The 24,050-nt window shown below is 42.8% G+C and overlaps 2 protein-coding genes and 1 long non-coding RNA gene across 5 annotated transcripts in view; 1 reads left to right on the forward strand and 2 right to left on the reverse strand.

Annotated features, from left to right (window-relative positions):
- Positions 1-7,601, reverse strand: part of LOC101158235 (equilibrative nucleoside transporter 2) — a 15,240-nt gene extending 7,639 nt beyond the window's left edge. For 2 of the 3 annotated variants that reach the window (XM_020711790.3, XM_078936671.1), the window contains exons 1-6: positions 5,455-5,753; positions 2,692-2,748; positions 1,372-1,453; positions 534-679; positions 316-455; positions 96-230 (exon numbers count right to left, since the gene is read on the reverse strand). In XM_020711790.3, the coding sequence (XP_020567449.1) occupies positions 96-230; positions 316-455; positions 534-679; positions 1,372-1,453; positions 2,692-2,748; positions 5,455-5,495 (601 nt within the window). In that variant the 5' untranslated portion in view covers positions 5,496-5,753. Of the gene's footprint in view, positions 1-95; positions 231-315; positions 456-533; positions 680-1,371; positions 1,454-2,691; positions 2,749-5,454; positions 5,754-7,387 lie in introns of those variants that run through there. The other variant, XM_004080020.5, reaches the window with a different exon arrangement.
- A 7,445-nt stretch (positions 7,602-15,046) lies between these two features.
- LOC110017076 (uncharacterized) lies at positions 15,047-17,473 on the forward strand. The gene is made up of 3 exons (XR_013651070.1): positions 15,047-15,187; positions 15,518-15,591; positions 15,670-17,473. It is a non-coding gene; the product is annotated as an uncharacterized LOC110017076 (long non-coding RNA).
- Positions 17,474-17,477: 4 nt separating this feature from the next.
- LOC144987194 (uncharacterized) lies at positions 17,478-23,830 on the reverse strand. Its single transcript, XM_078936305.1, has 5 exons — positions 22,660-23,830; positions 21,460-21,568; positions 20,097-20,216; positions 18,301-18,379; positions 17,478-17,748 (listed from the first exon to the last, which is right to left on the reverse strand). The coding sequence occupies exons 1-5, from the start codon at positions 22,755-22,757 to the stop codon at positions 17,657-17,659; spliced, it is 498 nt and encodes a 165-aa protein (XP_078792431.1). The 5' UTR covers positions 22,758-23,830; the 3' UTR covers positions 17,478-17,656.
- Between the last annotated feature and the right edge of the window lie 220 nt (positions 23,831-24,050).

Genomic DNA, 24,050 nt, shown 5'->3' on the forward strand with positions numbered 1-24,050 from the left:
GAGGCAAGCAGAGCGGCGGCACGGTTCTGATGAAGACGAGCCCCCATCTGACATTCTGCTCGCCAAGCTGCAGGCAGGACGTTAGTGAGGCTTACTGGCAATGGCGAGCAGCATGGCGAGGGCAGCGAAGGTCCCGGCGAGGCCCTGGCCGCTCATGAAGATGGAGTTGTACTTGGGAGGCAGCTTACCCACCAGGCCGAAGCAGCTGCCCTGCAGCACGGCGCCGAACGCTGCACACAGCGCCAGAGCACGATCAGCCGACAAACACGGCCCGCCAGGCCACGAACACACGCCCGCCAGGCCACGCCCACTCACAGTTGATGAACCAGATGGTTGCCATGGTGACCGAGAAGAAGCGGTCTTCCCCCATCTGTACTTTAACCAGCGCCGCCGTGAAGATGAAGAGCAGCAGAATCAGAACCAGGCTGCCTGCGATCCGCACCCTCTCCGATATCCTGAAACGCAGCAGCAGTTTGTGATTCCAGAGAGAGAATTTAAAGAAACAAAACAAGGTTTTCAGGAGCGCCACCGACCACTGGTACAGCATGGAGTTGAGTAAGGTGAAGAGCAGCAGGGGCAGCTGGGACAGCAGGGTCATCCAGCTGTTGAAGAGGTACTCCTTCTGCACACGGCCCGTGCCGTTGTGGACCTCCGTCCCGTTCAACCGCCTCTCGAAATACTGCAGGAACAAGGCAGTTTAGGACGCATGCTGCACAGGAGCACCACCTGAACACCACCCACTAATGACCCACTGCACCATGTGAGGGAAACTCGCGATATTACTGATCAATATCGCCATGACGATGTAACTTGCGATACATGAACAAATCGCAAAACAACCAAACACATCATTTCCATTTCACTGCAGTTTAATTTCAACAAAGAGTCAACATACGTTGAATTGAAACTAGTGTTCATGGAAGGTGAGCATCTGACATAAAAGGGCTTCATCTGATTGGTCAAATACATAAATGGATTTATCTGATTGACTAAATACTTTGAGCTGCCGTAAGATCGTTTTAGCACATTAAAGTAATCATTTATTGCAATTTTCGCCGTCTTTTGCGATATGCATTTTGCACATCTTAATATCACGATAAATGTGCGATTTATTGTGCAGGCCTGAGCCCAGACGTCCAGCACACAGCCATGATCAATCTAAATTATAAGAGCTTGTTCTGGGTTCAAGTCCCACTCCCAGCATCTTTGGATCTTGACACTGATTTTAGCCAAACAAATAAGAAAATCTTGTCATTTTCTAGGATATATAGTTTCAGCAGGAGCTTGTTACAAATTCACCTATGAGTTGTTAAAACCAGCTTCAATTTAATGTTAAACAGATCCACCATCAGCTGTTGGGTTCAGTTTTACCTGTGAGGCAGTCATGAAGAAATTCCACGGCAACAGCGTTCCCAATCCCAGAATGAAGAAGATGATTCCCACCAAGCAGCCCCTTCAACGCAAACACACACACAAATGTATGTTTGAAGGAGAAAAGACACACACACACCCACACACACAAGAATAGACACAAACACAAACAAAGAAAAAACACACACATATATATATTTAAAGAGAAAACACACAAGAGGAAAGACACGAAGACATACACAAAAAGACACAAACACACATAAATATACATATATTTGAAGGGAAAACACACACACAAAGAAGAAAATACACACACACAGACGAAGACACACACATCAGAAGAAAGAAAAATTTGGTCAAAAATTTAAGAAAACACACACAGGCACACACACGTATGAAGAAAATGCACATATAAGCCAATACAAATACAAAACAAGTTGAAGAAAACACACACAGAAGCAAGAAGACACAAACAAACAAAAATATAGACACACAAAGGCCGGCCTCATAAACTGGGTGACTGTGAAGTCGGAGACACAAATGAGACGCTGCACACAGCAACTGCTGCCCGGGTTCTTCACCGCTCAAATCTTTATGCGACAGAGAATGAGAAAGCCAGCCCCACTGTGAAGCATGGTGGTGGCAGCATCATGCTGTGGGGATGTCTCTCAGCAGCAGACCCTGGAAAGCTTGTAAAGATGGAGGGCAGAGTGAATTCTGCAAAATACACTGAAATCTTGGAGGGCAATCTTATTCAGACTGCAGGAGAACTGCGGCTCAGCAGGACATTTATCTTCCAACGGTCCAAAGCAAACTGCAAAAGCTACAGAAAAATGGTCTAAAAGAACATAAGTCCAGACCTAAATCCCACAGAGAACTCGGGGGCTGGACTTGGAAAGGGCTGTTCATGCCCAGTCCAAACGCAACCTGACAGAACTTGAGCAGTTTGGCAAAGACGAATGGATTCCAGTGTGTAGATGTACAAGACTGATAGAGACTTTATCCACACAGACTCAGCGCTGTCATTGCACCCAAAGGTGCATCTACTATATACTACTTATTTTATAGTTTTGTTTCATTGACATTACTTTGTAGAAATCAGTTTTCACGCCAACATTGAGGGCTTTCTTCTGGTACATTCTTGCGTGAGGAAAGTCAACTTTTATTGACCATTTATGAAGCAACAAAAGGGGACAAACATCCAAAAAGCACAAACACACAAAGGTTGTTCACATTCAGGTCCGTCAGCACAGAACATCGCGTGATGGAGGTCGAGAGTCCTTCAAACAGGAAGTGAAAGTCAGCGTGGTTGAAACTCACCGGTCAGGAGGAGGGTTTCTTTCCAACTTCATACTGACGCAGCGCTTTCTGTTGACGCTGGAAGACAAACGGCAGAGAAGACGGGTCAGCCTGACCCCGGAAAGCTTTGGAAAACAGGCGTTCTGACCCACACGCCCTTCAGGTCCAGGAGAACGGCATCCGTTCAGTCTGTGTGGGTGAAAGTGGACTCAGCACTCTGAAAGAGTCTTCATGCGGTTACGGCCTTGAAACCAGCCGACTAGCAAAACTCCAGGAGGAAGCGTATCACAGTCCTGCGGTGTTCTGTCAAATAAACGGATCCTGCTTTAGCCTTCTCCCACAAAGTGTGTGTCTGCATTAGCATTTTACTTCTGCCTTATCCCAAACCTGCACTAATTTGTCGAGTAAATCCTCGGTCAGCAGTTGGCTCCAACCCTCCGACAGCTCCTCTTTTACCAACAAAAGCGTGAGTCACAGGCGCCGGACGAAACCAGCCTCACATCCTCTCACTGCTGGGCTTCTGCAGGTTTTGAACCATCCGCTTCTGGCTGCTGGGTTTCTGAGCAAACCTGACGGGTCGGGAGCGACTACATACCGACAGCAGGTCAATCCCATCCTCTTTTGATGTATGGTTAAACCCCGCCCCTACTCCCTATTGCAGAGCTCAGAGCGGGGAGCTTACGGCCCGTCCTGCCAGAAAAATGCCACAAGAGTAGGCCTGCACAATAAATCACAAATTTATCGTTATCGCAATACTAAACTGTGCAATACGCATATCGCAAAAAATGATGAAAATCACCACAAACAGTCACCTTAAATGTGCTCTTTTGGCAGCTTGACGTATTTTATGAATCAAATAAATCCCTTTCTGCCTTTGACCAATCAGATGGACGCCTTCACGTTGTTGACCAATCGGATGAATCCCATCATGGAAGCCTGAACCGTCCAACGCAAAGCAATGCATACTTAACCCGCTTATACCACGGTCACTTACAAAAGAAATAAATATTAACCAGTTTTTAGTCCTTAATTCTTGTTATTTTTTTGGTTTGGATCGCTATTTTTTCCACAAAAACCGGACTATTCGTTACATGGTGGGGCGTCACACTACACAAGCGTGCGCCGCACCACCGCTGCAGTCAAGATTTGGCGATATAAAGCGATATATACATGCTGATGATCACGATGGGTTAAATAAAGCATCAGTGCAGAGAGGAAGTTCACCTCTTACCGCGATGATAACACGAACGGTGTATTTTATATGCTCAGGCAAACACGCTCGCACGCAGGTTTGATTCATGCTCGGACAATCTTAAAATTCTTTTATCCAAAACTTACTGCACACCTTTGCATACTGCCCACCTGTGGACAAAAGATAGGGCATCCAGCAGTAGCCTTTAATGATGCCCTAAGGATTTTATTAAAACAGCCTCAGTGCAAGCAGTTTGTTGGTGCTAGAGTTAATACTCTCCAAGCTTTATTTAGAAATGTTATCTATGGTTTCATTTATCGTCTTAATGCTTTAAATAATGAAATCCTTTTAACTCTCACCAAAGTAAAAGTACAGCATGTTTAGATACCAATCCCCTATTTGGAGGTTTTGGTACGGTCGCCTTTTTTAAAATTTTACGTTTTCTTTAAAGTCAGCAGTTTAAGTCTTTTTATTATGTTCATGATACTTGGTTATTTTACTGCTCTTATACTTTTATGTCATTGTTTTTATATTCCTATGTCATTGATTTTTATACTTTTATTACATTGTTGTTTTTTTTAAATAGTTTTTATGTCTTTGTTCTTATACTTGTTTGAGTGTTTTATTTTTATCCTTAAGTCTTTTATTTGTTTTGTGTATATTGTGGCAAATGGACCTTAAGTCTGTAATAAAGCTTCTCCTTCCTCGTGCTATCCATGGGGTCCAGATGACCCCACTCCCAACGTTGAGGCATGTTAACGTTGGGAGTGGGGTCATCTGGACCCTACAAGATAGCACAAGGGTTAAAAGAAGCCAGTGACACAGAACATTTAAGCTACGTGACCGGAACTACTTCTTTTAGGCGTGCAGTTATCACTGTGTGCTATCACTTTTTAATGCACACCCAGCAGCCAATCAGAATTGAGTTTTCACCCAGACCATGGTATAAGGTATGTTGACTGATTTAAATTAAAATGTTGCAATGGTAATGATATTTTTGGTTGTTTTGCCATTTGTTCAAGTATCGCAAATCATATTGTCATTGCAATATTGATCACTAATATTGCATATTGTGAGTTTTCCTTATATCGTGCAGCCCTACACAAGAACATCAAAAACCCCGTTTCATTGTCACAGTGGGTCTTTAAACGGCTCTCCCTCCTGTGGGTTACTGGTCACGCAGACACGCATCAGGCCGTTGACTTGTGAAGGACACGATAAAAACACCGAGCAGACCGAGTAAACACTTCACAAGCTCCATTCCTGAGCAGGAACGTCAACGGCATGAGCTACTCATTTGCAAAACCTGAAACACGCCCTGTTCCACTACCCCGTAAAGCCCTTTGCGTCTGATCTGCACCGCGCCGGGGGCAGAAACTTGCAGTGTGGAAGCGCCTGATTTCAAAGATTAAAGCTCTGAGAAAAACAAAACGATCTGTTCTGAGAGGCTCAGCACACGTGAACACATGGAGGTGAGCAAACACGCAGCAAAGCGCTGGTTTCCTCAGCAAATCAATACATTTATAACCATCCAGTAAAGGACAAAAACCCATTTAAGGCTGAAAACAGTGTGTGTGAGACGGTAAACAAACATTTTATCGGCACCAATTTCTTCTCTTCTGAAGTTTTCCATTGAAGTCTTTCACACAAACAGCTTCTTCGGTGAACGGGACAACCCTCCTCCTCCTCCTGAGACAAACATGCTGACGCAGGAGATGGAAATGTACCGACAGAACGATCCACCTTAAATCCAAAGAGGAACACCCCAGCAGAGGGTTTTAGGTTTTTAGAGGGCGACGGAAAGCCTCACGCATGCAGCCACAGAATGTTCAGGAGGAGAACGGGCGGAGGAGGAGTTGTTCTCCTAGCAACGGCAGACCACCTCCTCAGTCTGCAAAGGGAGACGAGAACAAAACTGTTCACCAAAACTCAGGAACGGACTTGAAGGAGGAGGACAAATACAACCATGACCTAAACCCTCTAGACTCTATTCTCAGCTTTGGCTCTCTCTAGATTTCAAAAATAATCAGTAAAACAAACCGTCACCTCAAAGATCCGGTGAGATCCGGTCGACTGTGACGGCTATTCAGCTCCGAACAACAACCAAAGCAGCCCGACACAACAGAGAGCATCACGGAATGAATGAATATTTCCTGATATCCACTTTACAGAACAGAACACCAACGAGACCTTCACAGAGCTCCTCTGGTTATTGTCTTCGTTATTCCACATTACTCAAATGAATGTTACCAAATGAATCTTTACCAAACAGAACAGTTTCCATTTTAGGATCAAAAATAAGGTTTACATGACATAAGAGAACCTTTTATCCCACCCAGAACTGGTCCTTTATCCCTTGTGCTGTCTTGTGGGGTCCAGATGACCCAACTCCCAACGTGAACATGTTGGGAGTTGGGTCATCTAGACCCACTAGACAGTGCTCTGAACCTTTTTTCTTCAATGATTTGTGATCTTCACTGGTGTCCATGGATTACATGAAATCTTTCCACCTTTGTCATGGTGGGGAGAACATGTCAATGTAAGGGTGGGGTCATCTGGACCCCATAGGATAGCACAAGGCTTAAAAAAACACTCGATCCGTGTAAGATTTCAAAAAGGAGCTTTGATCAAATATGAACGCTCTGAAGCTCAGGCTGAGGTCAGAAAAACCCTTCCTGCGTTCACTGCTCAGGTCTACGGTAGACACCGTTTCCACACCCAACTAGACAGTAGAATCGGATCAGGGAAACCAGCTCGGGCTAACAACCGCCATGTTCCAAGGTCAAGGCAGAGCGGCAGGAAAAGCAGCGGGAGGAACATCAGGAAAAACTGGGAAAGGCAGCAGGAAGAACGTCAGAATAAACGGGAAAGGCAGTTGGTTCTCAGTACAGCCCAGCTGAGGATCCATGGACTGTAGGATAACAGTTCCTTTGGGGAAGTAATGAGGCGGATCTGCTGAAAGTGGAATTTATGAAATAACCACAGAATAGAATTCATTTTGCACATGATTCATCCTCCTTTGACCAGACCTGTAACATGATTAAGCAACAACAAAGGATGACTGGCACTGAAACATGACCCCACCTGACCAGTTTGTTCAATGGGGTTTAGAAGGTTCTGCGGAACCAAACAGAAACAGATCCAAAGCATTGAAAAAGTGACTTTAACCGTTAAATGTGTTGTTGTTTTAGAGAACAGGAACAGAGTAGTTGCACAGCTTTTCCTGTCTCACTTCCTCCACGTGCTCCCTCCATCTCAGCAGGGCCTGATGATGGGGCCCAAACCCATCTAAACAGAGCCAATGACGGGGGCTCTGGCTGTGTTCTGATGGGTTTGGGCCTCATCAGAACACAGCCAATGATGGGGGCACCTGTTCTGCATCTGTGACGGCGGGTCGTCTGACCGCCAGAGCAGTAGAGGACGTGTCACTCGCATCACAAAGAACAGGTTTAAACATCCATTTCGACGTTTTAGCGGGGCAGCCAGAACCGGCGGAGAGCTAGCTTAAAGGCGGTTCGGACTCACCGTCCGGGTCCGTCACAGACGCTTCATGTTCCGCATGAGAACCGCTTCAACGTCCAAACACACGAACGACTGTCGGTACCGTCCGTGCACGTGGGCCCATACAGCCAATGACTTTTATCGCGATATAACTCATTGCACGCAGCTCAGAGCTACTAGTGTGACGAAGGACGAAAAAAGGGGGGGCCACCGGAAGTACCACCCACGCACGCGGTACAGAAAAGGCGCGTTAAGGAACACCTGCAGGACTTAATGTCTCCACTCCAGCTTTACTATGTTTACTGATATTTTCTTTATATTTACCAACAATAGGTCTATGAATCCAAAAATAATCATTTTTTAAATATGTATTTTATAAGAATAGAACAGAATTACAGACTACAGGTCCAAATTAATTATTGGATTAAAAATATAAATATGTAAAATAAAATCTATATCTGTTATTCGCAATTATTCCTTCATTCTTGGTGATGGTAACTACTGATGTAGCCACAGCTACCATGGCTACCATGGCATTCACACACCAGTGGAGCCACACTGGGAGGGTAAAGTCTCTTGCCCAGGGTCACAATGACAGTTGACTAGGGGGAGAGGGGATAGACCCGCCAACCCCTTGATCATTGGAAAACCTGCTTAACCGCCTGAGCCACTGCCGTTAAGGGTTGATTTCACAAGACTCGCAAGGCAGTTATGCTAGGCTGCTCTTTGTCGACTTAAGCTCTGCATTTAATACAATACTGCCAGACAGACGGTCAGCTAAATTGTTGGATATTGGACTTCCTCCCACCACTTGCCGTTGGATCAGAGACTTTCTCTCTGACAGAGTGCAGATAGTCAGAGTGGGTCCTCATCTCTCCACAGCCCTGAATTTAAACACCGGCTCCCCACAAGGCTGTGTGCTGAGTCCTCTGCTTTACGCACTGTACACGTATGACTGTGTCAGCACGCACCCAGACAATGCAGTCATTAAGTTTGCCGATGACGCAACTGTGGTGGGGCTTATTTCTGGTGGTGATGAGTCGGCATACAGGGATGAGATCCAGAGGCTGGTGGGGTGGTGTGCAGACAACAATTTGGTCCTAAACACCACAAAAACAAGAGAAGTGATCGTGGACTTCAGGAGGAAGAAGTCTGATCTGCAGCCCATTGTCAATAATGGGGAGGGTGTGAAGAGAGAGCCAAGCTTCAAGTACCTTGGTGTGCACATTGATGAAGACCTCCAATGGAGCTCAAACACTACAGAGGTAGTGAAAAAAGCACAGCAGCGTCTTCATTTCCTGAGGATCCTCAGCAGGGTCAACCTGAAGAGGGAGCTGCTGGTTGCCTTCTATTGTTGCTCCATTGGCTCCACCATGGCACACAAGAAGGTTCTACAGAGGGTCATAAACACTGCCCAAAAGATCATTGGCTACCCTTTTCCCTCACTGAAGGATCTCTACAGCATCGCTGTCTTGGGAGGGCACGCAACATCACGAAAGACTGCACACACCCAGGACACCGGGTGTTTAAATGGTTGCCCTCTGGAAAAAGACTGAGGGTGCTGAGGTCCGGACTAACAGACTTAGAGACAGTTTTTACAACAGAGCAATAGCCCTCATGAACACACATATGGCTCAGTCTCTCTAGGAGAAGGAGGAATGTAGATCCTGTATATACACCTGGTGTGCATTTGCATATTTGTACATTTGTATACATATTTGTGTACATATATGTATATGTATATATTTATATATGTATATATATAAATATATATAAATATATATATATATATATATATATATATACATATATAAATATATATATACATATTTGTGTACATATATGTATATGTATATATTTATATACATATATATATACATATATATATGTATATATATATGTATATATATAAATATATATATACATTTTTATATACTCTTTTTTGTGTGAGATGATTGTTGATTTCTTATTTCTCTTTGCACCAATGTGGGACAGATTGCAATTTTGTTGTGCTGTTGTACCAAGTGTGACTGTACAATGACAATAAAGCTTTATCTTATCTTATCTTATCTTATCTTATCTTATCTTATCTTATCTTATCTTATCTTATCTTATCTTATCTTATCTTATCTTATCTTATCTTATCTTCCAATAGACTCAAGAACATTTTTTTCCCGGGAGCAGTCGACCTGCTGAACGACAAAAAAAACCTTCATTAAACAAAAATAAAAATACTACTGTAACAAATGTAAACATGCCAAATCATGTGCAACATTTAGCAGTTCAGGAAGCATGGAAGCGCCATAATGTTTATGTGCAATGTATGTGTATATGTTTATATATGCATTTCTTTTAAAGTTTTTTATTGTCTATATATATTTCTTTTATTTTTATCGTCCAAACAGCTGGAGAGCACCAGGATTGTCTTTGTCTCAAGCTTCTTGTGCAGCACTGACGATAAAAGGATTTCTGATTTCTCTTCTTTTCTTTCACAGCAGATTTATCTCTAGTGGTGTTTCCTATGTGGGCTTCAGGCCAATGTCTGGACTGGAGAAAGCCCTCATGGGCATTGACAACCTAAATGGTCGTCTTTACAATACATGCATGTGTAGTGGTCAGCACCAGTCTTCCACTGCTCCTGCCAGCAGGATCATTTATAACTTTGTTATTTCAGTGGAAAAGTACTAAAGTAGGTTTTGAAGCCCATAACTGGTTTCAGCTGGCTTGCAGCTCCTTAGGATTCAATAAGCGGATTAATGTAAGCAAAATGTATTAATTAGTGTGTTAATATTTGTATAAAAGTACAAAAAGCCTTTATTTAGTATAAGGAATCATGCTAAAATCTGTAAAAAAGGGCTAACTTAACAAACTGAATTCAATGTCAGCCAAACCGGGGTTTTTTCTTGCGCTGTCCCCCTTAGGGCGCCGTCCGTCTTTCTATTAGATTTCACAGATTAGTTTGGAGCCCAGCAGTTTAAATCAAGGGGACAGCAGACTTCAACTGTAAGAGGCACCATCATCCAGCCACATTAGACCCTCTGTGAGCGGATGATCCTCCTCTTCAGGACAGTTATTCAGGTTGATGCATTTTCACACAGTAAACAGAAGAACTTTGCAAAGCTAGTGAGAATGTTTTTTCACTTAAGGGAGATCTTTTTCACGTTCCACCAGCCTCCAGCGACGCTGAAGCAGAACTCTGCTGGTCAAAGGCAGCTCATTTTCATACTATTTCCCTGCAGGAGCGTTCCACAGCTGCCAGCAGTCACCATAAAACTCTTTCCAGTCCTGCAGACATTTAAACAAACTCTCTACTCTCAAAATTGCCTCTGGATTTAATGCCAACCTGAATCTGTTTCTCCTAATACTTAAAACAGCCAACGACCCAATCGCCTCTGAAGAAAATAGCTTTATTGAAACTGTATTTTAAAAACTAACGTCACATTTATAACCATGACTTGAGGATTCTGTTGAAGGTTTTTTCTGCAACTTGTCTGATCTGGATATCTATCTTTCATCAAGTTCTAGGACCATAGATTTGTTTATATACAAACATAAAAACTGAACTGAATCTGGCCAAAAGTGGTCTGAACGGATGGTTCTAGACTTGAGAGGAATGTGGAAATTGTTGTAAAATCTTACCATGAGGTCTAAAATCTGATCGTTTCCTGCTCTCTTCAAGCACATGGTACTAACGTGCAGTCAAACGTGATCAGATGTGCTACAACTCAACTGCAGATAACTGCTTCTGTGTAAATATATTGCAAAATGAAGAACTCAGCCACTAGATGGCAGCAAAAGCTCCACTTTAAAATCTGACTGAGAGCCATCCATCCATCCACTGAACTTGCTAAATCCCTTTTAGAGTCATGGGGTTTCTGGAGCCAACTCAGCTACTGTTGGTTGAAGATGGGGTTCACTCCAAACTGGTCCCCAATTGGTTGCAGGGCCTCACTCTTCACACACACCTGAACCACAATTTAAAGTCACAAGTCAAGCTATGATGCATGTTTTTGGACTGTAGGAGGAAACGGGAATTCTCAGAGAAACACAGGGAGAACATGCAAACTTCACATAGAAAAAAGAACCCAGCTGGGATTTGAACCAGGACTGCATTGTGCACCACTGTGTAGCCCTGACTGAGAGGTTCCTCTATTAAATCTTAGCTAAGGACATGGAATCTGTGGGACGGTGCAGGTGAAAAAACCTCCTGCATGCAGAAATGTTGGTTATGAGTCAAATATTTGTGGTTGAAGAGCTTCCTGTTTGTCTTAAAGCACAGCGGAAAAGAGCATGTGGTAATTTCCATGCTCTGATGCTCAGAAACCTCCACATGTACTTAAGTCCAGTCCACAGGACCTGGTAACAGGAAATTATGTCTTTTCTCTCTCCCCCAAAACTCACATCAAACTCTCAGTCATACCAAAAATGTCCATAAAGGTTCTCGTTCTTTCAGGTGATGCTGTCTTGAAGTTGATTCCTGGCATCTGGACTTCTCGTCTTTCTTCTCTTTGTGAAATGTTTTGCCACTCATCCAAGCAAGTAGTTCCATCAGCCAGAGTGAGGCTGGATTCAGGCCCCACAAATGCCCCCTACCCCCACCCCCACCCCACCCAAGTAGGTTCACCCACATTTCTGCCAGTGGAGCAATGTGGGGTTCTGAGTCTTATGACACTTCAATGCACACCAAAGCTGTGACACAGGGGCGCAAAAAGTCAACTACCCTGCAGCCAGGGCTTACTCCAAAAAGTGGGTTTGCAGCATATGCGTCCATAGGGGCGCCGGACCACAGAGGGCGCCAAACCGCATTTGGGAAAAGTTATTTCTAGTTCGTATTTTCTAAATACACAGCGGTTTGTGCACAAATATATATGATAAGATCAGTAACAGACACACAACATAACTGATTGGGTGCCTCAGCCGCTCCTCCTTCACTCAGGTTTTGTACAGAGAGCGCACTGCGAGAACGTGCCAGATTATTCTTATTTGAATCGTGTAGTCATCTGATGACTGTGCACTAAAGATGGAAAGGCAAAGAAAAAAAACAATCGAATTCTTAAAACAGAGAATACAAGAGATGTAGAGGGAATGAAGAAAATCTCTAAATGGTTGAGAGACAGCAGGTACGCTAGCAGTGATAAAAACAGGCTTGAAAACATTCAGGTTAAAGTTAAAGCAACCAGTAAAATGGTCTCAAGTGTCTTGCAGCTGTACTGAGCAGATTTACAACATCACTAATCGTGAAAAAAAGGAGCTTGTTCGTGCTGGTTTTGTTTCAGAAAGACATAAATAACTTTATAAGTTATTATGCTATGACTGTAACAGCACTAAATGATGATTAAAAGCTGCTACTATTTGAAGAAGTAGGGAGAATTATGTGTGATGGTTTAATTATTTTCTTTGAGTGACTATTTAGTTTACAGCCTTTTGCTTTCAATATCATTTTGGCTGAACAACACTTTGGAGTTTAGTTGAACATTTGGAGATGTTTGAAAACAATAAAAAATCGATTCTATTCCACCACTAACGGATATCCAACACAAATATAATTTCCTTTATTCATCTTCTACACCGTTTTTCCCTTTCTGGGTCACAGGGCTGCTGGATCCTGGGAAATGCAATTTACAATAAAAAAAGTATATTTTATCATATAGTTTAGTTACTGTATTCTTTGAAAATCTTCCTAACATAAAGTTTATAACAAACAGCTGTGAGGATGGAGAGAAAGACGAGAAGAGAAAAAGAATCAGGACAGGAGGAGGAAAGAAACAGGCTGGTCTGATGGTGGACGCTCAGGGCAAAGCCAGTTCATTCCAAGTCAGTCATATTAAATAGTATTCTTTATTTTAGAAAATGTGCAGATGTTTAATTCATTTAAAACATGAAATGATTGTTGCTTGGCCGAATGATTTAGTGGAGAAGAACACAGGCAGGAGGTGAAGGAGACAGACATGAAGTTGGTGACGCATCTGATAGAAAAGAGCAGAAATTACTTAAAGTAGGAATAATTAAACTATTGAAGTCACAAAAACCTTGATGCTTATTCTGGTTTAAACTTCTGCTGACCACCTGTTCACTGTGGCCTTCTGGGAAAACAAGTGCAGGCAGACATGACAAGTCCGTCCCAACAGAGAAGAATGAGGAGAGAGGTTCAGATACGATGATGATGGTAGAAAGAAAGAGAGACGATCAGCTGATGATGAAGAGGGAGAAGAACAGAGAGCTACAGAGGAGGGGGCTGGGGCAAAGGCATTACTCAGAAGATTCTTCTGAATGGCTTTCAACACACAAAACTGGTGACTCGTTAAGGCAATAATGGTTGAAGATGGCTCAAAAGTGTTCTGCTGGGTCATGTCCAAGATCAGATAAGAAGTAACTAGATTTATACATTTAAACAATAAAGGTGTTGTGGGGTGTTTAGATAGGAGGGGTGCATGGGATGTTCTATTATGTGCATTTATGTCTGTGTGTTTGTATGTGTGTGTGGGAGGGGGGGGGTTAATGTGGCCGCATGCCCCTATGAAATTGGGTAGTTGCTGTGACACTCCTGGTTGACCACTCTGCCTCAGCGCCATGGCCCCCCAAAAGGCTTAAAAAAAACACTTGAAGCCTGTTGTGTTGCATTCAGAATCACAAGACAGTGGGAGATGACCAGAAGAGACTTTTGTGAAAAAAATGAAAAACATGTGAAAGGTAGAAGGATCCAGGTACAGAACCCTGTGGAACGCCACGACTAGCCCTCATTTGTGAAGACATTCAGCAACTGTGTGCCGGATTAGAACCGTGTGCAGAGGTAATTCTGCTCCTCCTTTAGAGGGGGCATGTGGGCGAAAGGGAAGCAGAGGAGTTGGTGAGACGAGTGTCCGCCATCAGAGCGGCATCAGCACGGCAAGATGAAGCTGTGTCTCATCAGCCTGTATCTTTATGTGCTCTCAACTTGGAGTAAGTCGTTTTTTTTCACATTTATCACTTTGGGACTTCGTTTACATTCAGCGTCTTTGTTTTGTTGGTTATAATTGTGTTTAGTAAATGAGGCGCACATGTCAGAATCTTTAGGTACAGCTGACTTCCTTCTAAGAATGTTCAATTCTGGCTGCATGTCTATTTTATTTTTTGGGGGTTAAAAACAAAGTTGTTTTTTTCTGTTGCAGCTGGTGTTTTAGGTTGTTTTTTTTTTCGTGTGTAAATTGAGGTAACTGATCTTTTTCACCTCCTCTATGTCTCCTTACAGGTGTTAAGTTGAACACAGTAAATGTCAGACAAACTGCAGACTTTGATGTCTTTGAAGGAGAAGCTGTGGACATCAGCTGCTGCTGGACAGGGGGGAGCAGAGTGAGAGTGACCTGGTTCAAAAATCAAACAACACTCAAAAATGATTCATTTTTGACAAATCCGCATCAAGAAACTCAAAAAGATGAGATGGAAAAATGTTCATTCTGGAACTTTGACAGCATCAAAAAACAGGATTCAGGCAGATACGACTGTGAAATTTTCATTGAGATACCTGAATTAACAAAAGTCAGGGGAAACGGCACAATCATCACCGTGAGAACCAGAGAGAACCAAACTGTCACAACAACAGGTGTGAGAAAATTATAATACTAAGTCTGAATCATTTTAGTGCAGTGAAACATTTGATCTTTTCGTTCATCACAGTCTTATGTCACTGGGATGAGGGGAAAAATATTTGTTTTCTCTTTTGAGAAGATCCAGCTCCACCCAGCAGACCCTCCAACATCCTGCAGACCATCAGCCTTCCTGTGGTGTTGCTTCTGTTCTTCATCTCCATCTCCTTCTTCCTCTTCCTTCACGAACCAAGAAACCACGGTGAGGATTTGTCTGTGTTTGCTGTTTGGATGGAGTGATGGACTTCTGTGAAACCCAACATCTAACTGCAGCAAATTTACACCGATGTGGCTGAAACATGAAAGATGCTGGCAGCTTTCATGAATTATTTATTACTTACCGGTAATTAGTAAAAGAAATTCATAAAACTGTAAGACTAAAATAATCCAGGATTCACATACTTCATACATGTATGAACGTGGCTTTACACTTTTGCTGATCGATTAAGGAATTCAAGCTGAGAGGAGAAAAAACATGTAGATTTGACGCTGTAAACTCCACTTCCGTCTGTATTGCTGCGTTTGTTTGCAGCTCTCACAACCACAGTCATCTACACCGGAAGTGCAGGCGGCGGCGTGCAGCCCCGGAGAGGCCGTTCTCAGCGGGTGAGTTGGGTGTTGTGTCCTCTCTCCTCCTTCTTGTCATGACCACTAGAATGACTGATAAAGCTCTGTTTTCCTCAGGAGTCTCAGTTAATTTCACTGATCTGCTATAACAGAGATGAGACCAAAGGAAGTGGATCAAGATCTGCTGCAGTCTCATCATCTCAACGAGAAACAATCCGGAACCTTTAGCATCTTAGTAAATGTGACAAATTTGTCTGATATTTGCATTTCTGTGAGACTACAAAACCAGCTGCAGTTGGTTTCAAAGTAAGAGCTTTAGCATCACACATGACTAAAGTGAACCTGGGAGAAGAGCGGGAGGTTTTTTCAGCCTGTGGCAGGAAGAGGAAAGAAATGATAAAAAAGTTGCAGAAATATTTTAGATCAACTTCTGAATTACAATCAACCAGAGGCCCTTGAGCCACCTGCAGCTCTCTAATCCGTCCATTGTGACTCCAAAAGGCAAATAATTTGAATAACCAGTGAGTGAATATGTCAACATACACTTGTAAATAATGCCAGCAGGTCAAGTATCCAATAGAGTGCTTGTGACAAAGTGTGATGCTTCATGATTTAGATCAGTGAAGATTATTATTGCATTAAAAATGCCATGATCCCCCCAGTTGATTAATATTGATATAATTTATTAATTTTTGGTCAAAACTAGTAGGAACCAAGATACAGATATGTTTATGATGGTAAATGAAAGGTCCATATTCTGTAGATAGTCCATGATGACTCCAAAGTTGGTATTCAGTCTTCTGCTGTCAAATTATCAACTTTACTTCTGATTCTGTACTGCAGGCTTTCTTCACGATAGAATGAACTTTTTAATATTAGAAGTTTTTTTTTAATTCATATCTCATTATTTTAAAATACAAATAGGCCTGCTGAATGGTTTACACATTTGGACATATTTGTATAGAGATACAACAAAATTCAACATGTGTTTTAAAAATGTGTTCATATTAATCTGGTACAGTCTACACGCTGTAACATCATAAAAATGAGAGACTCCAACAAAAATGTGCAGATCATTAAGTTCTGCCTCTCCTGGAGGGTGTTTCAGTTTAGCCACCAGGTGGAGCTCGCGCTATAGCATTGCATTTTTTTCAGAAGATTTGAGCCAAAAACGGTTCTTTAGACCACAAATGGTTATTTAAAAAAAGTTTCCTTGAAAGCGTTTGTAAAAAGTATTCCTGTGAGTAAATAAAACTGTTCATTTAGTCAGCAATGTATGTTTAGATCGACTGAACGTTAGCATTAGCCGTCCTATGGGAAATTCCATTATACTGTAGTGGCGGCAATACGCATGTTGGGTCTGCTTGCAGCAGGGGATTGTGGGACAGGATCCCATGGTCAAAATAGGGCTGAGCATGGGTGTTTCTTTTTGCCTGCATTTATTTTCATGTGGCGGTTTTGTTGTTCCACTCTTGGTTAGTTCTTCCTGTTATGTTTGTTTCTTTTCGTTGCACCATGAGTGTGGGAAGGGGAGAGGGTGATAAACCATGTGCGATATTCAACGTTGTGTGTCCTCCAAATAAATGCCCTTGATGTCGGAAAAAGTATTCACAGACAGGTTTTCCTACTGCTTCTTCCCTTATGAGACTGTAGCATGGCCAGTTAATTGATACTTCAGTTGATTGACAGCTATGCTCTCATTTTACCCGCTGCTAGTGACGCACCACCTGGGTCGTTACAATAAGTTAGCATTAAGCTAGCGTTAGGTCACCAGAAAAGGAAAGGCTTAAAAGATCAGTAGCTACTTTTATTGATCGTTTGATTTATCAAGCTCGGATGGATTCAGATCGATGAATCAATTTTTATCAACCCAGCCTTCCTGAAAACAATGAAAATCTGCACAAACCAAACAAACAAATAAACTGTTCAGAGTCACAATAGTGTTTATTCACTCATATGAAGTCATGTGTAGAGCTGGATCAAACAGGTTTGCGGGTTTTTGCACTACCCACATGCTGTTGTTATCAAAGAAAACTCTGCAGCAGCCTTCCGTCCTCCTCTACCAGCCGTGTTCCGTCTGTGATTATTGAAGATCCGAACTCCATCAGTAGATGGTGCAGTTAGCTGATGAGCGCTGGGTGCAGAAGAACTCACTGGTGACCTCTCTGTAACCTCTGGACTCAGTAAGTCCACTTCCTGTTTGAAGAACGTCAGAAAAAAAGTATGAATGAATGTCTTTGAGAAACAGAGCACTGCCTGATGTTCTGAAAGTCTGCTACCATGATACAAAGAATGATTTCAATGATAAAAATGTCATTTAGTCCTATTAATTGACAAAAAAAAGAACGAAAAAAAGAGAAATCTGATTCAAATCAACATTTTCCGCTTTCCTACGTGAAGACACTTCTGGCTAGACTGCTCTGGACAGCAGATGGCTGTACCTGGGTTCGACTGGTTTCCACCTGTTCTGAGCTGAAGGTCCTGCTGAACATCTGATTTCAAAGAGAACTAATCTTGAAGCTTCTTTCATCTGCTGCACTAGGTTCCTATGGTCAACTGTGTCTACAATTGTCAACGTTTCTTCGTGCTTCTTCAAATGAGCATAAACTCCTGCTAATCCGTCTGCTTTCAAATCAGATCGTTTTTGGCTTGACTGAGTTGAACTGGTTTACTTGGACTTGCTGAACATTTCTGGCTGAATTATTATTCAGAATCGGCGCTTCTGGTCACTTTGTTGAGCCGTCCTACCTTCTATCAGGTTGTAGAGGTTGCAGTAGTTGGTGCCATGGTCTCTGACGGCGTACCAGCTCTCAGAAACAGACATCGCCTTGGGGGGTAAACAAAAGGTTAAAGATTAGAATTCAAAGCCTTTTGCACTCTTTCTGACGTCGCAGAAACTCCTATTTGGCCTAGAATCCTCGATACAGAAAATTAGCCGCGGTTACATGTGCAAATTATCTTGTTTGGATCAAAGATCGGATTTGAAATTCAACCGTGTACAGTGGCCCAGAAATACCTTTTCCGATTATAACAAAAGTCTACATGGGCCACAATTTCGGTCGGAATAAATCATTTGCACATGCTTACTTCTCTTTAAAATTCCAGAAGAGGAAATGAGTCCCGCTGTTAACAAGCTGAGCTTGGAGAGCTGGGAGTTTATGTTAGTCTAAGAGGTTATTGTTTGTCATTGTTTTCTCTCTCTTTTCTTTCATTACAAGTAAGAGGCCTTTTGGATTTAGATCGGTGGGTTTTGTTTGTCATTTTGGCCAAGAGTTCACGCTGAAGCTTTTTGCTTCACCTCTTCATGTTACTCCATCCATCTTCCTCCGCTTATCCGGTACCGGGTCGCGGGGGCAGCAGACTTAGCAGAGATGCCCAGACTTCCTTTGCCCCAGCCACTTCCTCCAGCTCTTCTGGGAGGACCCCGAGGCGTTCCAAGGCCAGCCGAGAGACGTAGTCTCTCCAGCTTGTCCTGGGTCTTCCCCGGGGCCTCCGCTCGATGGGACATGCCCGGAACACCTCTCCACGGAGGCGTCCAGGAGGCATCCGGACTAGATGCCCGAGCCACCTCAACTGGCTCTTTTCGATGTGGAGGAGAAGCGGTTCTACTCCGAGCTCTCCGCGGGTTACCGAGCGTCTATCTCTAAGGGAGCGCCCCGCCACCCTAAGGAGGAACCTCATTTCAGCCGCTTGTATTCAGGACCTCGTTCTTTCAGTCATGACCAATAGCTCATGACCATAGGTGAGTATTGGAACGAAGGTCGACCGGTAAATTGAGAGCTTTGCTTTTCGGCTCAGCTCTCTCTTCACCACAACGGACCGATACAGCGACCGCATAACTACGGACGCCGCTCCGATCCGCCTGTTAATCTCACGCTTCGGTCTTCCCTCACTCGTGAACAAGACCCCCAGATATTTAAATTCCTGCACCTGGGGCAGGGACACTCCACCCATCGAGAGATGGAAAACTACCTTTCTCCGGTCGATAACCATGGCCGCAGATCTCTTTATGTTACTGTTGTTTGTTATTTATCACTTTGGTGTAAATAAACAACCTATTTTTTTATAAAGATGGTCTTGATTGCTATGTTTTGGTCTATTATAACAGCGTTCCCAGTGGTCTTATGGCTATGATGATGCTGAATCAAAAAGCTTGTGTCGTTTTTTTTAAGATATATTTTCTAAAGTAGGAATATATCATAAATTTGTCTCTGGGTTGGTTGTGGACAGTACTGTTGATGACCCTAAATTGATATCCCATCATCCCTTTGGTTACGAACTCTCCCGCTAGCTTACAAACCCTCACAACCCCAAGCTAGCATTAGCTTAGAGTTAAAACGGGAGCAATACTGGAGCTATCCAGCCGTACAGTTTAGATCCAGATTTCAGTTCAGACGAGGAAAAGGAAGACGTTCATAGATCTCTTTGTCTGACAGTGGATGATCAGGATGGAGCAGAGCAGAGCTTTGACCTGCTGCTCGTCTGCTAGCTCGTTAGATCTCACCACAACGTCAGGAAAAAAACGTGAAAGCTTAAGAACATACCGACACGTGACAGAAGGAGAAGAAGAGGGAGGGGACCAGCCGGAAGTTGATGTCGTCCACAGACCCCTTCACAGGGGTCGTGTGCTTGGCTGATATGAAGTGGACAGAAGCAGATCGCAGCTGCAGAAGAATCAAAGGGGTTTTAATTAAAAACTGCAAACATCCAGTGCCAACTTACAAAAGACTTTTCCTCATTAGACTCTACAGCTAACAGAATCTTGAAGGAAACATTTAAATCTGGTTCTTAAACTGAAAACAATCAGAAAAACTAAGTCCCAGCTTCCATTTTTTGGCTTTCCTTGTTTCCCCTAATCCAAGTATCTGCAACCTGATCCACATGTGACTCTTTCATCCCTCCAATCTGGCTCTTCTTCATGAAGAAAAATGCATAGAATTGACATAAATGTGTTTGTGGTTTTTAATGAAGTTGTCATGGATATTTAGATTTTTAACATGTCAGAAAAGAAGGCACATATTGACGCACATGATGCTCATATTCTGATCTTCTGCTCCACAACCGTGTCTAGCTGCTTTTTAAAGGCAAGGTTCCTAAGTTATAGAATTGCATTTAGATGCATGGATCTAAATATTCAACACCAAATTCATATTGATAGAAAATGTCATGCTTGACTTGGCATTCCTGCTATTTTACTTCTGTAAATGAATAAACTGTAAATCTGAATTTGTAAAACTGTTGCAGCAGATCTGTGGACAATTTGATGAAGGAAGAATTTTATTTTGAAAGGAAGCTGTTGTGCTGCTGTCAAAAATAAAAGAAGTGGACATTTTTTCTGACTTCGTCACTGTAGGTGTTTATCATATTAACTCAATTATCGTAAATATTTAAAGCTGCATTTCCTGCATGACCAGTTTAATGGTCAGAAAAACATTAAGTGTATTTTCCTAAACGGTGAAATTTGCCACTCTGGTTGGATTTTAGTCAATAAGAAACTCGTTTGGCGTTAAAGGTTGCAGACCCCTGATCTGATGCAGCTTTGTCCTGTATTAAAAGTGAGCTTCTTGAAAACATTAAAGTTGTGTTTCAGGACTGAATATTGACCGATGACAGTGTTACTGTGCTGAACTCCCAGTTATTACATCAAGAACTGATACAGTCTGACTGTGTCAGGAAAGCATTAAGGTTTACACCCAACCAAAAGCTGATGCATCCAGAAAGAGGAGGTCAGGTTGATCGCAGACCTTTTTAGATCAGTCTAATATGAGATGGTCCAAAAATGAATACTCGCTGAGGAATCCATGTTTTAAATGTTACAGGAACAAGAACTCGGAGCTCCATAATCAGACAAGCTGAAACTTTGATTTCCCCCCACCTCCACCCATCCACAGGTACAGCCAGACGCACCTTGTACAGACACCGCTGGCCCCCCGTGACGCAGCCAGACATGCTTCTCCACTTCTTAATCTGAGACACCAGCGACTCGTACACCGCTCGACACGGGATCCCAAAGTACCTGCAGCAGAAAGACTCAGTGGTGGATCCTGCAGGTCTTTGGTGGGGGGCTTCAGAGATCCAACACCTTCATCTAGTAGACACTTTATGCCACAATTAGTGACAGGGACTTCAATCATTGGGTTTTTATCCTTTGCAATGAGTTCATCTGAGTAAAAATGACATAAATATCCAAAGCAAGATTTTCAAACTGTTCCCAGTGGTCTTTTCATTCTGACGATGCCATTTTTTGATGATGCTGTTTTCTAGAACATGGTTTCTGCAGAGCAGCAGTAGTTCATTAGAAATTTTGTGGAAGCTGTGGAAGGGACCATTGCTGCGGAGTAAGCCTGCCCGCATCTCCCATCATCCTTTGTTTACACTCATACAGTAACTCCAAGCTAACGTTGGCAGTGCAACAAAAATAGCGAGCAATTTCAGATCTATCCAGCTGTACAGTTTAGAGCCAGATTCCAGCTCAGATGAGGAAAACAAAGACGTTCATGGATCCATTTGTCTGAAGTGGATGCTTCAGAATGGGGGCGGAGCTTGTGGGTCTTTCCCACAGCTTGTTTTCATCTGCTCCTGATGCACAATACATTGAATAAAAAAATCTCCAAAATGCAACTTTAAGCTGAATTCTTTTTACAAATGTCCTCCATCATCAAATGTCCTTCTTCATCAGAGTGGGTCTATAACCCATGTGCTATCCTATGACCCCACCCTTGCATTGAGGTGTTCTCCCTACCATGACAAAGGTGGATAAAGGTGGAAAGATTTCATGTAATCCATGGACACCAGTGAAGATCACAAATCATTGAAGAAAAAAGGTTCAGTACACTGTCTAGTGGGTCTAGATGACCCAACTCCCAATGGTAAAGTGCCTAGGATAGCACAAGGGTAAAACTGTATTTCATACACACATTATTTACATGCTTTCTGTGAAAAGTATAAAACACTCAAATATATAATGATTACAGTTAGAAAGTCAGCGAAGACGAGAAACATTGCCTCTGAATTTTTATGTTGTAGATCTGAAGATACCTTGAGCAGAGGAAAGTATAAAATGCATTTAAATAAAACCTCAAATTGCATGATAGAAATTCTCCTTACCATTCTACTTTGCACTGTGCATGGAGGGGTCCACCCCAACAAAGTTTGTGGGAGCCAACTGCAAAAACAAGAGCAAAAAGCCAGCGCACAGCGAGCATCGTCTTCTGAAGCTCAACCAGCTCAGGAGAAAAACTGTCCTCAAGCTGGGAAATGAGGGACACCAAAGACCAGAAGTCACAGGACACGCATGTGATTTTTCCAGGAAGAAAGGAAAAACCTTAATCAAATTTACTTCTAAGAAGACGAACACAAGCTGCAGGGAGATGTTGGCGACATCTATAGGCACAGAATGTCACAACAAGACAGAAATGATGAGAGAGACTGACGGGGAGAAGTGGAGACGGAGAAGGTAGGCTGAAGAGGCAGGGTGTAGCAATGACTGTGCGTGAGAACTGGAATGAGTGACTCCTCCCCCCTGGCGTCCTTAACAGGAAGTACCTGCTGGCTCCAAGAAGCCAAGATCCCAAAGACAACTCTTACTCAGTCACTCTAATGGTCAGAATAACCATTCTTGCTCTGATGCTTTTTTCTTAACATCTACTTGTTCATTCAGATTTTTTTTCATTATGTTTTTTTCTTTATCACAACTTACTCAAGTCATAAACTGACCAACCAGATGCTTCCAGATGTTTGATTGACAGACTCTCCCAAGCTGCTCTCAGCGGAAGGGGTGTGGACTTCAAACAAGCTCACTCCTGACTGGTGCTGGTTGTTGTCATACAAACGTAGACTGTACAGAACTGGACAGAGACAGCGGCTGTGATGTCGCCCATAAAAAATGCCTCACCTCCGCCTCCCGCAAAATGAAATCAATTCTTTCGCTATTTTTCCAGGGATGGGGTAGGGGACAGATGGTCCCACCTTCCTGGTATAATGTATATGTTTTTGTGAGTGTGTGTGTGTGGGTGTATGTGTGTCGGAGTGTATATCTTGTGGAGTAAGGGGTGTGAGTCTGATTTCTTCTTTATTTGGTTATCTCGTGATCAAAAATGTCCCTATTTGAGATAAAAAGCAGAAAAATATCTCTTTAGAGCAGTGTTTTTTAACCTTTTCTGAGCCACGGCACACTTTAACCTTAAAAAAAATCCCGCGGCACACCAGCATCCAAAAATTTAAAAAAAGAAGGAGAAACTCATAGTCTGTATTGATCTACAGCCCCTCCACAATCTCACATGCATTTTGAGATAATTGTTGCAGAAAAAGCTCGAAACTGCAGCTGTTTTTTTCTCTAAAAGATTCAATAAAAGTTAAGTTAGAAGATTTAAAAATAGTCTGACGTGTGTTCGTTGGTTTCAAGACGTTTAACGACAGATCTCCTTGTGCCCTGTCACTCTCACAACCCAATGCATCATGGGAGATGTAGTGCATAAAACGGCCGGAGATCGGTTTTC

The sequence above is a fragment of the Oryzias latipes genome, chromosome 18 (genome assembly GCF_053564925.1).
Source record: "Oryzias latipes strain Hd-rR chromosome 18, Olatipes_Hd-rR_3.1".
In the NCBI taxonomy this organism is placed as follows: Eukaryota; Metazoa; Chordata; class Actinopteri; order Beloniformes; family Adrianichthyidae; genus Oryzias; species Oryzias latipes.

Excerpts from the sequence above, each read along its gene's own strand:
- LOC144987194 (XM_078936305.1), bottom strand. The coding sequence starts at position 22,757 with ATGCTCGCTGTGCGCTGGCTTTTTGCTCTTGTTTTTGCAGTTGGCTCC. Across the intron at positions 20,217-21,459 it reads GCCAGCGGTGTCTGTACAAG|CTGCGATCTGCTTCTGTCCA; the intron begins GTGCGTCTGGCT and ends ATTCTTCTGCAG. Across the intron at positions 17,749-18,300 it reads CCTCTACAACCTGATAGAAG|GAAGTGGACTTACTGAGTCC; the intron begins GTAGGACGGCTC and ends TTCTTCAAACAG.